Raw genomic sequence first — 12500 nt, forward strand, 5'->3', positions numbered from 1 at the left:
GTGTAGTGGAGCTCAGGGACAGTAACTCCTGTAGCTAACAGGGGATGAGATCAGCAGTGTAGTGGAGCTCAGGGACAGTAACTCCTGTAGCTAACAGGGGATGAGATCAGCAGTGTAGTGGAGCTCAGGGACAGTAACTCCTGTACTTGACAGGGGATGAGATCAGCAGTGTAGTGGAGCTCAGGGACAGTAACTCCTGTAGCTAACAGGGGATGAGATCAGCAGTGTAGTGGAGCTCAGGGACAGTAACTCCTGTAGCTAACAGGGGATGAGATCAGCAGTGTAGTGGAGCTCAGGGACAGTAACTCCTGTAGCTAACAGGGGATGAGATCAGCAGTGTAGTGGAGCTCAGGGACAGTAACTCCTGTAGCTAACAGGGGATGAGATCAGCAGTGTAGTGGAGCTCAGGGACAGTAACTCCTGTAGCTAACAGGGGATGAGATCAGCAGTGTAGTGGAGCTCAGGGACAGTAACTCCTGTAGCTAACAGGGGATGAGATCAGCAGTGTAGTGGAGCTCAGGGACAGTAACTCCTGTAGCTAACAGGGGATGAGATCAGCAGTGTAGTGGAGCTCAGGGACAGTAACTCCTGTAGCTAACAGGGGATGAGATCAGCAGTGTAGTGGAGCTCAGGGACAGTAACTCCTGTAGCTAACAGGGGATGAGATCAGCAGTGTAGTGGAGCTCAGGGACAGTAACTCCTGTAGCTAACAGGGGATGAGATCAGCAGTGTAGTGGAGCTCAGGGACAGTAACTCCTGTAGCTAACAGGGGATGAGATCAGCAGTGTAGTGGAGCTCAGGGACAGTAACTCCTGTAGCTAACAGGGGATGAGATCAGCAGTGTAGTGGAGCTCAGGGACAGTAACTCCTGTAGCTAACAGGGGATGAGATCAGCAGTGTAGTGGAGCTCAGGGACAGTAACTCCTGTAGCTAACAGGGGATGAGATCAGCAGTGTAGTGGAGCTCAGGGACAGTAACTCCTGTAGCTAACAGGGGATGAGATCAGCAGTGTAGTGGAGCTCAGGGACAGTAACTCCTGTAGCTAACAGGGGATGAGATCAGCAGTGTAGTGGAGCTCAGGGACAGTAACTCCTGTAGCTAACAGGGGATGAGATCAGCAGTGTAGTGGAGCTCAGGGACAGTAACTCCTGTAGCTAACAGGGGATGAGATCAGCAGTGTAGTGGAGCTCAGGGACAGTAACTCCTGTAGCTAACAGGGGATGAGATCAGCAGTGTAGTGGAGCTCAGGGACAGTAACTCCTGTAGCTAACAGGGGATGAGATCAGCAGTGTAGTGGAGCTCAGGGACAGTAACTCCTGTAGCTAACAGGGGATGAGATCAGCAGTGTAGTGGAGCTCAGGGACAGTAACTCCTGTAGCTAACAGGGGATGAGATCAGCAGTGTAGTGGAGCTCAGGGACAGTAACTCCTGTAGCTAACAGGGGATGAGATCAGCAGTGTAGTGGAGCTCAGGGACAGTAACTCCTGCAGCTAACAGGGGATGAGATCAGCAGTGTAGTGGAGCTCAGGGACAGTAACTCCTGTACTTGACAGGGGATGAGATCAGCAGTGTAGTGGAGCTCAGGGACAGTAACTCCTGTACTTGACAGGGGATGAGATCAGCAGTGTAGTGGAGCTTAGGGACAGTAACTCCTGTAGCTAACAGGGGATGAGATCAGCAGTGTAGTGGAGCTCAGGGACAGTAACTCCTGTAGCTAACAGGGGATGAGATCAGCAGTGTAGTGGAGCTCAGGGACAGTAACTCCTGTAGCTAACAGCGGATGAGATCAGCAGTGTAGTGGAGCTCAGGGACAGTAACTCCTGTAGCTAACAGGGGAGGAGATCAGCAGTGTAGTGGAGCTCAGGGACAGTAACTCCTGTAGCTAACAGGGGAGGAGATCAGCAGTGTAGTGGAGCTCAGGGACAGTAACTCCTGTAGCTAACAGGGGATGAGATCAGCAGTGTAGTGGAGCCCAGGGACAGTAACTCCTGTAGCTAACAGGGAATGAGATCAGCAGTGTAGTGGAGCTCAGGGACAGTAACTCCTGTAGCTAACAGGGGATGAGATCAGCAGTGTAGTGGAGCTCAGGGACAGTAACTCCTGTAGCTAACAGGGGATGAGATCAGCAGTGTAGTGGAGCTCAGGGACAGTAACTCCTGTAGCTAACAGGGGATGAGATCAGCAGTGTAGTGGAGCTCAGGGACAGTAACTCCTGTACTTGACAGGGGATGAGATCAGCAGTGTAGTGGAGCTCAGGGACAGTAACTCCTGTAGCTAACAGGGGATGAGATCAGCAGTGTAGTGGAGCTCAGGGACAGTAACTCCTGTAGCTAACAGGGGATGAGATCAGCAGTGTAGTGGAGCTCAGGGACAGTAACTCCTGTACTTGACAGGGGATGAGATCAGCAGTGTAGTGGAGCTCAGGGACAGTAACTCCTGTCGCTAACAGGGAATGAGATCAGCAGTGTAGTGGAGCTCAGGGACAGTAACTCCTGTAGCTAACAGGGGATGAGATCAGCAGTGTAGTGGAGCTCAGGGACAGTAACTCCTGTACTTGACAGGGGATGAGATCAGCAGTGTAGTGGAGCTCAGGGACAGTAACTCCTGTAGCTAACAGGGGATGAGATCAGCAGTGTAGTGGAGCTCAGGGACAGTAACTCCTGTAGCTAACAGGGGATGAGATCAGCAGTGTAGTGGAGCTCAGGGACAGTAACTCCTGTACTTGACAGGGGATGAGATCAGCAGTGTAGTGGAGCTCAGGGACAGTAACTCCTGTAGCTAACAGGGGATGAGATCAGCAGTGTAGTGGAGCTCAGGGACAGTAACTCCTGTAGCTAACAGGGGATGAGATCAGCAGTGTAGTGGAGCTCAGGGACAGTAACTCCTGTAGCTAACAGGGGATGAGATCAGCAGTGTAGTGGAGCTCAGGGACAGTAACTCCTGTAGCTAACAGGGGATGAGATCAGCAGTGTAGTGGAGCTCAGGGACAGTAACTCCTGTACTTGACAGGGGATGAGATCAGCAGTGTAGTGGAGCTCAGGGACAGTAACTCCTGTAGCTAACAGGGGATGAGATCAGCAGTGTAGTGGAGCTCAGGGACAGTAACTCCTGTAGCTAACAGGGGATGAGATCAGCAGTGTAGTGGAGCTCAGGGACAGTAACTCCTGTAGCTAACAGGGGATGAGATCAGCAGTGTAGTGGAGCTCAGGGACAGTAACTCCTGTAGCTAACAGGGGATGAGATCAGCAGTGTAGTGGAGCTCAGGGACAGTAACTCCTGTACTTGACAGGGGATGAGATCAGCAGTGTAGTGGAGCTCAGGGACAGTAACTCCTGTAGCTAACAGGGGATGAGATCAGCAGTGTAGTGGAGCTCAGGGACAGTAACTCCTGTAGCTAACAGGGGATGAGATCAGCAGTGTAGTGGAGCTCAGGGACAGTAACTCCTGTAGCTAACAGGGGATGAGATCAGCAGTGTAGTGGAGCTCAGGGACAGTAACTCCTGTAGCTAACAGGGGATGAGATCAGCAGTGTAGTGGAGCTCAGGGACAGTAACTCCTGTAGCTAACAGGGGATGAGATCAGCAATGTAGTGGAGCTCAGGGACAGTAACTCCTGTAGCTAACAGGGGATGAGATCAGCAGTGTAGTGGAGCTCAGGGACAGTAACTCCTGTAGCTAACAGGGGATGAGATCAGCAGTGTAGTGGAGCTCAGGGACAGTAACTCCTGTAGCTAACAGGGGATGAGATCAGCAGTGTAGTGGAGCTCAGGGACAGTAACTCCTGTAGCTAACAGGGGATGAGATCAGCAGTGTAGTGGAGCTCAGGGACAGTAACTCCTGTAGCTAACAGGGGATGAGATCAGCAGTGTAGTGGAGCTCAGGGACAGTAACTCCTGTAGCTAACAGGGGATGAGATCAGCAGTGTAGTGGAGCTCAGGGACAGTAACTCCTGTAGCTAACAGGGAATGAGATCAGCAGTGTAGTGGAGCTCAGGGACAGTAACTCCTGTAGCTAACAGGGGATGAGATCAGCAGTGTAGTGGAGCTCAGGGACAGTAACTCCTGTAGCTAACAGGGGATGAGATCAGCAGTGTAGTGGAGCTCAGGGACAGTAACTCCTGTAGCTAACAGGGGATGAGATCAGCAGTGTAGTGGAGCTCAGGGACAGTAACTCCTGTAGCTAACAGGGGATGAGATCAGCAGTGTAGTGGAGCTCAGGGACAGTAACTCCTGTAGCTAACAGGGGATGAGATCAGCAGTGTAGTGGAGCTCAGGGACAGTAACTCCTGTAGCTAACAGGGGATGAGATCAGCAGTGTAGTGGAGCTCAGGGACAGTAACTCCTGCAGCTAACAGGGGATGAGATCAGCAGTGTAGTGGAGCTCAGGGACAGTAACTCCTGTACTTGACAGGGGATGAGATCAGCAGTGTAGTGGAGCTCAGGGACAGTAACTCCTGTACTTGACAGGGGATGAGATCAGCAGTGTAGTGGAGCTTAGGGACAGTAACTCCTGTAGCTAACAGGGGATGAGATCAGCAGTGTAGTGGAGCTCAGGGACAGTAACTCCTGTAGCTAACAGGGGATGAGATCAGCAGTGTAGTGGAGCTCAGGGACAGTAACTCCTGTAGCTAACAGCGGATGAGATCAGCAGTGTAGTGGAGCTCAGGGACAGTAACTCCTGTAGCTAACAGGGGAGGAGATCAGCAGTGTAGTGGAGCTCAGGGACAGTAACTCCTGTAGCTAACAGGGGAGGAGATCAGCAGTGTAGTGGAGCTCAGGGACAGTAACTCCTGTAGCTAACAGGGGATGAGATCAGCAGTGTAGTGGAGCCCAGGGACAGTAACTCCTGTAGCTAACAGGGAATGAGATCAGCAGTGTAGTGGAGCTCAGGGACAGTAACTCCTGTAGCTAACAGGGGATGAGATCAGCAGTGTAGTGGAGCTCAGGGACAGTAACTCCTGTAGCTAACAGGGGATGAGATCAGCAGTGTAGTGGAGCTCAGGGACAGTAACTCCTGTAGCTAACAGGGGATGAGATCAGCAGTGTAGTGGAGCTCAGGGACAGTAACTCCTGTAGCTAACAGGGGATGAGATCAGCAGTGTAGTGGAGCTCAGGGACAGTAACTCCTGTACTTGACAGGGGATGAGATCAGCAGTGTAGTGGAGCTCAGGGACAGTAACTCCTGTACTTGACAGGGGATGAGATCAGCAGTGTAGTGGAGCTCAGGCACAGTAACTCCTGTAGCTAACAGGGGATGAGATCAGCAGTGTAGTGGAGCTCAGGGACAGTAACTCCTGTAGCTAACAGGGGATGAGATCAGCAGTGTAGTGGAGCTCAGGGACAGTAACTCCTGTACTTGACAGGGGATGAGATCAGCAGTGTAGTGGAGCTCAGGGACAGTAACTCCTGTAGCTAACAGGGGATGAGATCAGCAGTGTAGTGGAGCTCAGGGACAGTAACTCCTGTAGCTAACAGGGGATGAGATCAGCAGTGTAGTGGAGCTCAGGGACAGTAACTCCTGTAGCTAACAGGGGATGAGATCAGCAGTGTAGTGGAGCTCAGGGACAGTAACTCCTGTACTTGACAGGGGATGAGATCAGCAGTGTAGTGGAGCTCAGGGACAGTAACTCCTGTAGCTAACAGGGGATGAGATCAGCAGTGTAGTGGAGCTCAGGGACAGTAACTCCTGTAGCTAACAGGGGATGAGATCAGCAGTGTAGTGGAGCTCAGGGACAGTAACTCCTGTAGCTAACAGGGGATGAGATCAGCAGTGTAGTGGAGCTCAGGGACAGTAACTCCTGTAGCTAACAGGGGATGAGATCAGCAGTGTAGTGGAGCTCAGGGACAGTAACTCCTGTACTTGACAGGGGATGAGATCAGCAGTGTAGTGGAGCTCAGGGACAGTAACTCCTGTAGCTAACAGGGGATGAGATCAGCAGTGTAGTGGAGCTCAGGGACAGTAACTCCTGTAGCTAACAGGGGATGAGATCAGCAGTGTAGTGGAGCTCAGGGACAGTAACTCCTGTAGCTAACAGGGGATGAGATCAGCAGTGTAGTGGAGCTCAGGGACAGTAACTCCTGTACTTGACAGGGGATGAGATCAGCAGTGTAGTGGAGCTCAGGGACAGTAACTCCTGTACTTGACAGGGGATGAGATCAGCAGTGTAGTGGAGCTCAGGGACAGTAACTCCTGTAGCTAACAGGGGATGAGATCAGCAGTGTAGTGGAGCTCAGGGACAGTAACTCCTGTAGCTAACAGGGGATGAGATCAGCAGTGTAGTGGAGCTCAGGGACAGTAACTCCTGTACTTGACAGGGGATGAGATCAGCAGTGTAGTGGAGCTCAGGGACAGTAACTCCTGTACTTGACAGGGGATGAGATCAGCAGTGTAGTGGAGCTCAGGGACAGTAACTCCTGTAGCTAACAGGGGATGAGATCAGCAGTGTAGTGGAGCTCAGGGACAGTAACTCCTGTAGCTAACAGGGGATGAGATCAGCAGTGTAGTGGAGCTCAGGGACAGTAACTCCTGCAGCTAACAGGGGATGAGATCAGCAGTGTAGTGGAGCTCAGGGACAGTAACTCCTGTAGCTAACAGGGGATGAGATCAGCAGTGTAGTGGAGCTCAGGGACAGTAACTCCTGTACTTGACAGGGGATGAGATCAGCAGTGTAGTGGAGCTCAGGGACAGTAACTCCTGTAGCTAACAGGGGATGAGATCAGCAGTGTAGTGGAGCTCAGGGACAGTAACTCCTGTAGCTAACAGGGGATGAGATCAGCAGTGTAGTGGAGCTCAGGGACAGTAACTCCTGTACTTGACAGGGGATGAGATCAGCAGTGTAGTGGAGCTCAGGGACAGTAACTCCTGTAGCTAATAGGGAATGAGATCAGCAGTGTAGTGGAGCTCAGGGACAGTAACTCCTGTAGCTAACAGGGGATGAGATCAGCAGTGTAGTGGAGCTCAGGGACAGTAACTCCTGTACTTGACAGGGGATGAGATCAGCAGTGTAGTGGAGCTCAGGGACAGTAACTCCTGTAGCTAACAGGGGATGAGATCAGCAGTGTAGTGGAGCTCAGGGACAGTAACTCCTGTACTTGACAGGGGATGAGATCAGCAGTGTAGTGGAGCTCAGGGACAGTAACTCCTGTACTTGACAGGGGATGAGATCAGCAGTGTAGTGGAGCTCAGGGACAGTAACTCCTGTACTTGACAGGGGATGAGATCAGCAGTGTAGTGGAGCTCAGGGACAGTAACTCCTGTAGCTAACAGGGGATGAGATCAGCAGTGTAGTGGAGCTCAGGGACAGTAACTCCTGTAGCTAACAGGGAATGAGATCAGCAGTGTAGTGGAGCTCAGGGACAGTAACTCCTGTAGCTAACAGGGGATGAGATCAGCAGTGTAGTGGAGCTCAGGGACAGTAACTCCTGTAGCTAACAGGGGATGAGATCAGCAGTGTAGTGGAGCTCAGGGACAGTAACTCCTGTAGCTAACAGGGGATGAGATCAGCAGTGTAGTGGAGCTCAGGGACAGTAACTCCTGTAGCTAACAGGGGATGAGATCAGCAGTGTAGTGGAGCTCAGGGACAGTAACTCCTGTACTTGACAGGGGATGAGATCAGCAGTGTAGTGGAGCTCAGGGACAGTAACTCCTGTAGCTAATAGGGAATGAGATCAGCAGTGTAGTGGAGCTCAGGGACAGTAACTCCTGTAGCTAACAGGGGATGAGATCAGCAGTGTAGTGGAGCTCAGGGACAGTAACTCCTGTACTTGACAGGGGATGAGATCAGCAGTGTAGTCGAGCTCAGGGACAGTAACTCCTGTAGCTAACAGGGGATGAGATCAGCAGTGTAGTGGAGCTCAGGGACAGTAACTCCTGTAGCTAACAGGGGATGAGATCAGCAGTGTAGTGGAGCTCAGGGACAGTAACTCCTGTAGCTAACAGGGGATGAGATCAGCAGTGTAGTGGAGCTCAGGGACAGTAACTCCTGTAGCTAACAGGGGATGAGATCAGCAGTGTAGTGGAGCTCAGGGACAGTAACTCCTGTACTTGACAGGGGATGAGATCAGCAGTGTAGTGGAGCTCAGGGACAGTAACTCCTGTACTTGACAGGGGATGAGATCAGCAGTGTAGTGGAGCTCAGGGACTAGATGGTCTACTTCCTCCATGGATCAGGATCTCAGCTCAAGCCACACACAGTGGATCTCAGACATAACAAGAATATTAAGCACCACCTTGCAGTCACCGACCCTCCGACCACTTCACTCCCCTCTCCACAGTCCCATAGCCCACCATTCAACGGTTACAGCTTTCCAAGAAAAATACAAAAAGACAAATCTCAGCATCAAATAATGGCTATTAACATATCAAGGGGATCTAAAGAAGCTTTGAATGTTGAGCCCTTCGCTGGGCAGACAGACAGACAGACAGACAGACAGAGGGCAGCGACTAACTGGGGAGAGTTTTCCCACAGAGAGGCCCTCCACAAGCCTCAGAGAGGGACAGGGACAGGGACAGGGACAGGGACAGGGACAGGGACAGGGACAGGGACAGGGACAGGGACAGGGACAGGGACAGGGGCAGGGACAGGGACAGGGACAGGGACAGGGACAGAGGCAGGGGCAGGGGCAGGGGCAGGGACAGGGACAGGGACAGGGACAGGGACAGGGACAGGGACAGGGACAGGGACAGAGGCAGGGGCAGGGGCAGGGGCAGGGACAGGGGCAGGGACAGGGACAGGGACAGAGGCAGGGGCAGGGGAGGGACAGGGACAGGGACAGGGACAGGGACAGGGACAGGGACAGGGACAGGGACAGGGACAGGGACAGGGACAGGGACAGGGACAGGGACAGGGACAGGGGCAGGGACAGAGGCAGGGGCAGGGGCAGGGGCAGGGACAGGGACAGGGACAGAGGCAGGGGAGGGACAGGGACAGGGACAGGGACAGGGACAGGGACAGGGACAGGGACAGGGACAGAGGCAGGGACAGGGACAGGGACAGGGACAGGGACAGGGACAGGGACAGGGACAGGGACAGGGACAGGGACAGGGACAGGGACAGGGACAGGGACAGGGACAGGGACAGGGACACACACTGACCTGACCATGGCCTCAGCAGTTTAAATAATAAACATGTCTCATTACTCACTAGCATCACGTACTTACCTCTTTGTCTTCTGTTAAGAGCTTGAACATGTTCTCCATGTCAATAAAGGAGCTCTGGATTAGTCTGTGGAGATAATATGTTGATATCAGTTATCCAGTAATGGTAGAATAGCGTACTGTACGTGACTGTCTCTCATACAGTGAGACTGTAGATCTCACCTGTAATATGTCCCGGGCCAGTTGATCTCACCTGTAATATGTATCGAACCAGTTGATCTCACCTGTAATATATACCGAACCAGTTGATCTCACCTGTAATATGTACCGAACCGGTTGATCTCACCTGTAATATGTACCGAACCAGTTGATCTCACCTGTAATATGTATCGAACCAGTTGATCTCACCTGTAATATGTACCGGGCCAGTTGAGCTCACCTGTAATATGTACCGAACCGGTTGATCTCACCTGTAATATGTACCGAACCAGTTGATCTCACCTGTAATATGTACCGAACCGGTTGATCTCACCTGTAATATGTACCGAACCAGTTGATCTCACCTGTAATATGTATCGAACCAGTTGATCTCACCTGTAATATGTACCGGGCCAGTTGATCTCACCTGTAATATGTACCAAACCGGTTGATCTCACCTGTAATATGTATCGAACCAGTTGATCTTATCTGTAATATGTACCAAACCAGTTGATCTCACCTGTAATATGTACCGAACCAGTTGATCTCACCTGTAATATGTACCGAACCGGTTGATCTCACCTGTAATATGTACCGAACCAGTTGATCTCACCTGTAATATGTACAAAACCAGTTGATCTCACCTGTAATATGTACCAAACCAGTTGATCTCACCTGTAATATGTACCAAACCGGTTGATCTCACCTGTAATATGTACCGAACCAGTTGATCTCACCTGTAATATGTACCAAACCAGTTGATCTCACCTGTAATATGTACCGGACCCGTTGATCTCACCTGTAATATGTGCCGAACCAGTTGATCTTATCTGTAATATGTACCGAACCAGTTGATCTCACCTGTAATATGTACCGAACCAGTTGATCTTATCTGTAATATGTACCGAACCAGTTGATCTCACCTGTAATATGTACCGAACCAGTTGATCTCACCTGTAATATGTACCGAACCAGTTGATCTCACCTGTAATATGTACCGAACCAGTTGATCTCACCTGTAATATGTACCGAACCAGTTGATCTCACCTGTAATATGTACCGGGCCAGTTGATCTCACCTGTAATATGTACCAAACCGGTTGATCTCACCTGTAATATGTACCGAACCAGTTGATCTCACCTGTAATATGTACCAAACCAGTTGATCTCACCTGTAATATGTACCGGACCCGTTGATCTCACCTGTAATATGTGCCGAACCAGTTGATCTTATCTGTAATATGTACCGAACCAGTTGATCTCACCTGTAATATGTACCCAACCAGTTGATCTTATCTGTAATATGTACCGAACCAGTTGATCTCACCTGTAATATGTACCGAACCAGTTGATCTCACCTGTAATATGTACCGAACCAGTTGATCTCACCTGTAATATGTACCGAACCAGTTGATCTCACCTGTAATATGTACCGAACCAGTTGATCTCACCTGTAATATGTACCGAACCAGTTGATCTCACCTGTAATATGTACCGAACCAGTTGATCTCACCTGTAATATGTACCGGGCCAGTTGATCTCACCTGTAATATGTACCAAACCGGTTGATCTCACCTGTAATATGTACCGAACCAGTTGATCTCACCTGTAATATGTACCAAACCAGTTGATCTCACCTGTAATATGTACCGGACCCGTTGATCTCACCTGTAATATGTGCCGAACCAGTTGATCTTATCTGTAATATGTACCGAACCAGTTGATCTCACCTGTAATATGTACCCAACCAGTTGATCTTATCTGTAATATGTACCGAACCAGTTGATCTCACCTGTAATATGTACCGAACCAGTTGATCTCACCTGTAATATGTACCGAATCAGTTGATCTCACCTGTAATATGTACCGAACCAGTTGATCTCACCTGTAATATGTACCGAACCAGTTGATCTCACCTGTAATATGTACCGGACCAGTTGATCTCACCTGTAATATGTACCGAACCAGTTGATCTCACCTGTAATATGTACCGGACCAGTTGATCTCACCTGTAATATGTACCGAACCAGTTGAGAGGAGTGTACAGCTGGATGATGTAGGTGCCAAACAGGACATAGTCACCAACCTAAGGAGAGGTGGAAAGACCAATAACACACAACCACATTCAATACGCTATCATCCCTGCTGACAACACCCTGCTGACAACATCCTGCTGACAACACCCTGCTGACAACACCCTGCTGACAACACCCTGCTGACAACACCCTGCTGACAACACCCTGCCTACACATCAAGAGAGATACGTTGTAAACAGAGAAGGAATCAGAGGATGCCAGTGTGGCCTGATGTGAACCCATATGAAGGCAGAGGAGACTGTACCTGGAACTGGCCTTCTGTGACCATGGAAGCACAGAGCAGAGATCCTGCTAACAGCCCTGAGCCAATGATCAGGTTCTGGGTCTGGTTCAGTAGTGCCAACGAAGCGTTGGTCCTCCACTCTGACTGCTACAGGACAGGGGAGCACAAACATCAGCTAGCTACCTCAACATCAACCAATCAGGACAGGGGAGCACAAACATCAGCTAGCTACCTCAACATCAACTAATCAGGACAGGGGAGCACAAACATCAGCTAGCTACCCCCACATCAACCAATCAGGACAGGGGAGCACAAACATCAGCTAGCTACCTCAACATCAACCAATCAGGACAGGGGAGCACAAACATCAGCTAGCTACCTCAACATCAACCAATCAGGACAGGGGAGCACAAACATCAGCTAGCTACCCCCACATCAACCAATCAGGACAGGGGAGCACAAACATCAGCTAGCTACCTCAACATCAACCAATCAGGACAGGGGAGCACAAACATCAGCTAGCTACCTCAACATCAACCAATCAGGACAGGGGAGCACAAACATCAGCTAGCTACCTCAACATCAACCAATCAGGACAGGGGAGCACAAACATCAGCTAGCTACCTCAACATCAACCAATCAGGACAGGGGAGCACAAACATCAGCTAGCTACCTCAACATCAACCAATCAGGACAGGGGAGCACAAACATCAGCTAGCTACCTCAACATCAACCAATCAGGACAGGGGAGCACAAACATCAGCTAGCTACCTCAACATCAACCAATCAGGACAGGGGAGCACAAACATCAGCTAGCTACCTCAACATCAACCAATCAGGACAGGGGAGCACAAACATCAGCTAGCTACCTCAACATCAACCAATCAGG

General features: G+C 50.5%; 1 protein-coding gene across 1 annotated transcript in view; it reads right to left on the bottom strand.

The window, feature by feature from the left end:
- abcb6b (ATP binding cassette subfamily B member 6 (LAN blood group) b) overlaps nucleotides 1–12500 on the bottom strand; it is a gene marked incomplete at both ends in the record, with an annotated part of 80708 nt that overhangs the window by 54985 nt on the left and 13223 nt on the right. Inside the window, 3 exons of the mRNA XM_084179748.1 lie at nucleotides 9159–9222; nucleotides 11302–11378; nucleotides 11633–11758. Coding sequence (XP_084035874.1) covers nucleotides 9159–9222; nucleotides 11302–11378; nucleotides 11633–11758 — 267 coding nt within the window. The remainder of the gene's footprint in view (nucleotides 1–9158; nucleotides 9223–11301; nucleotides 11379–11632; nucleotides 11759–12500) is intronic.

This window comes from Coregonus lavaretus (assembly GCF_964263955.1).
Source record: "Coregonus lavaretus genome assembly, chromosome: 16".
Taxonomy (NCBI): Eukaryota; Metazoa; Chordata; class Actinopteri; order Salmoniformes; family Salmonidae; genus Coregonus; species Coregonus lavaretus.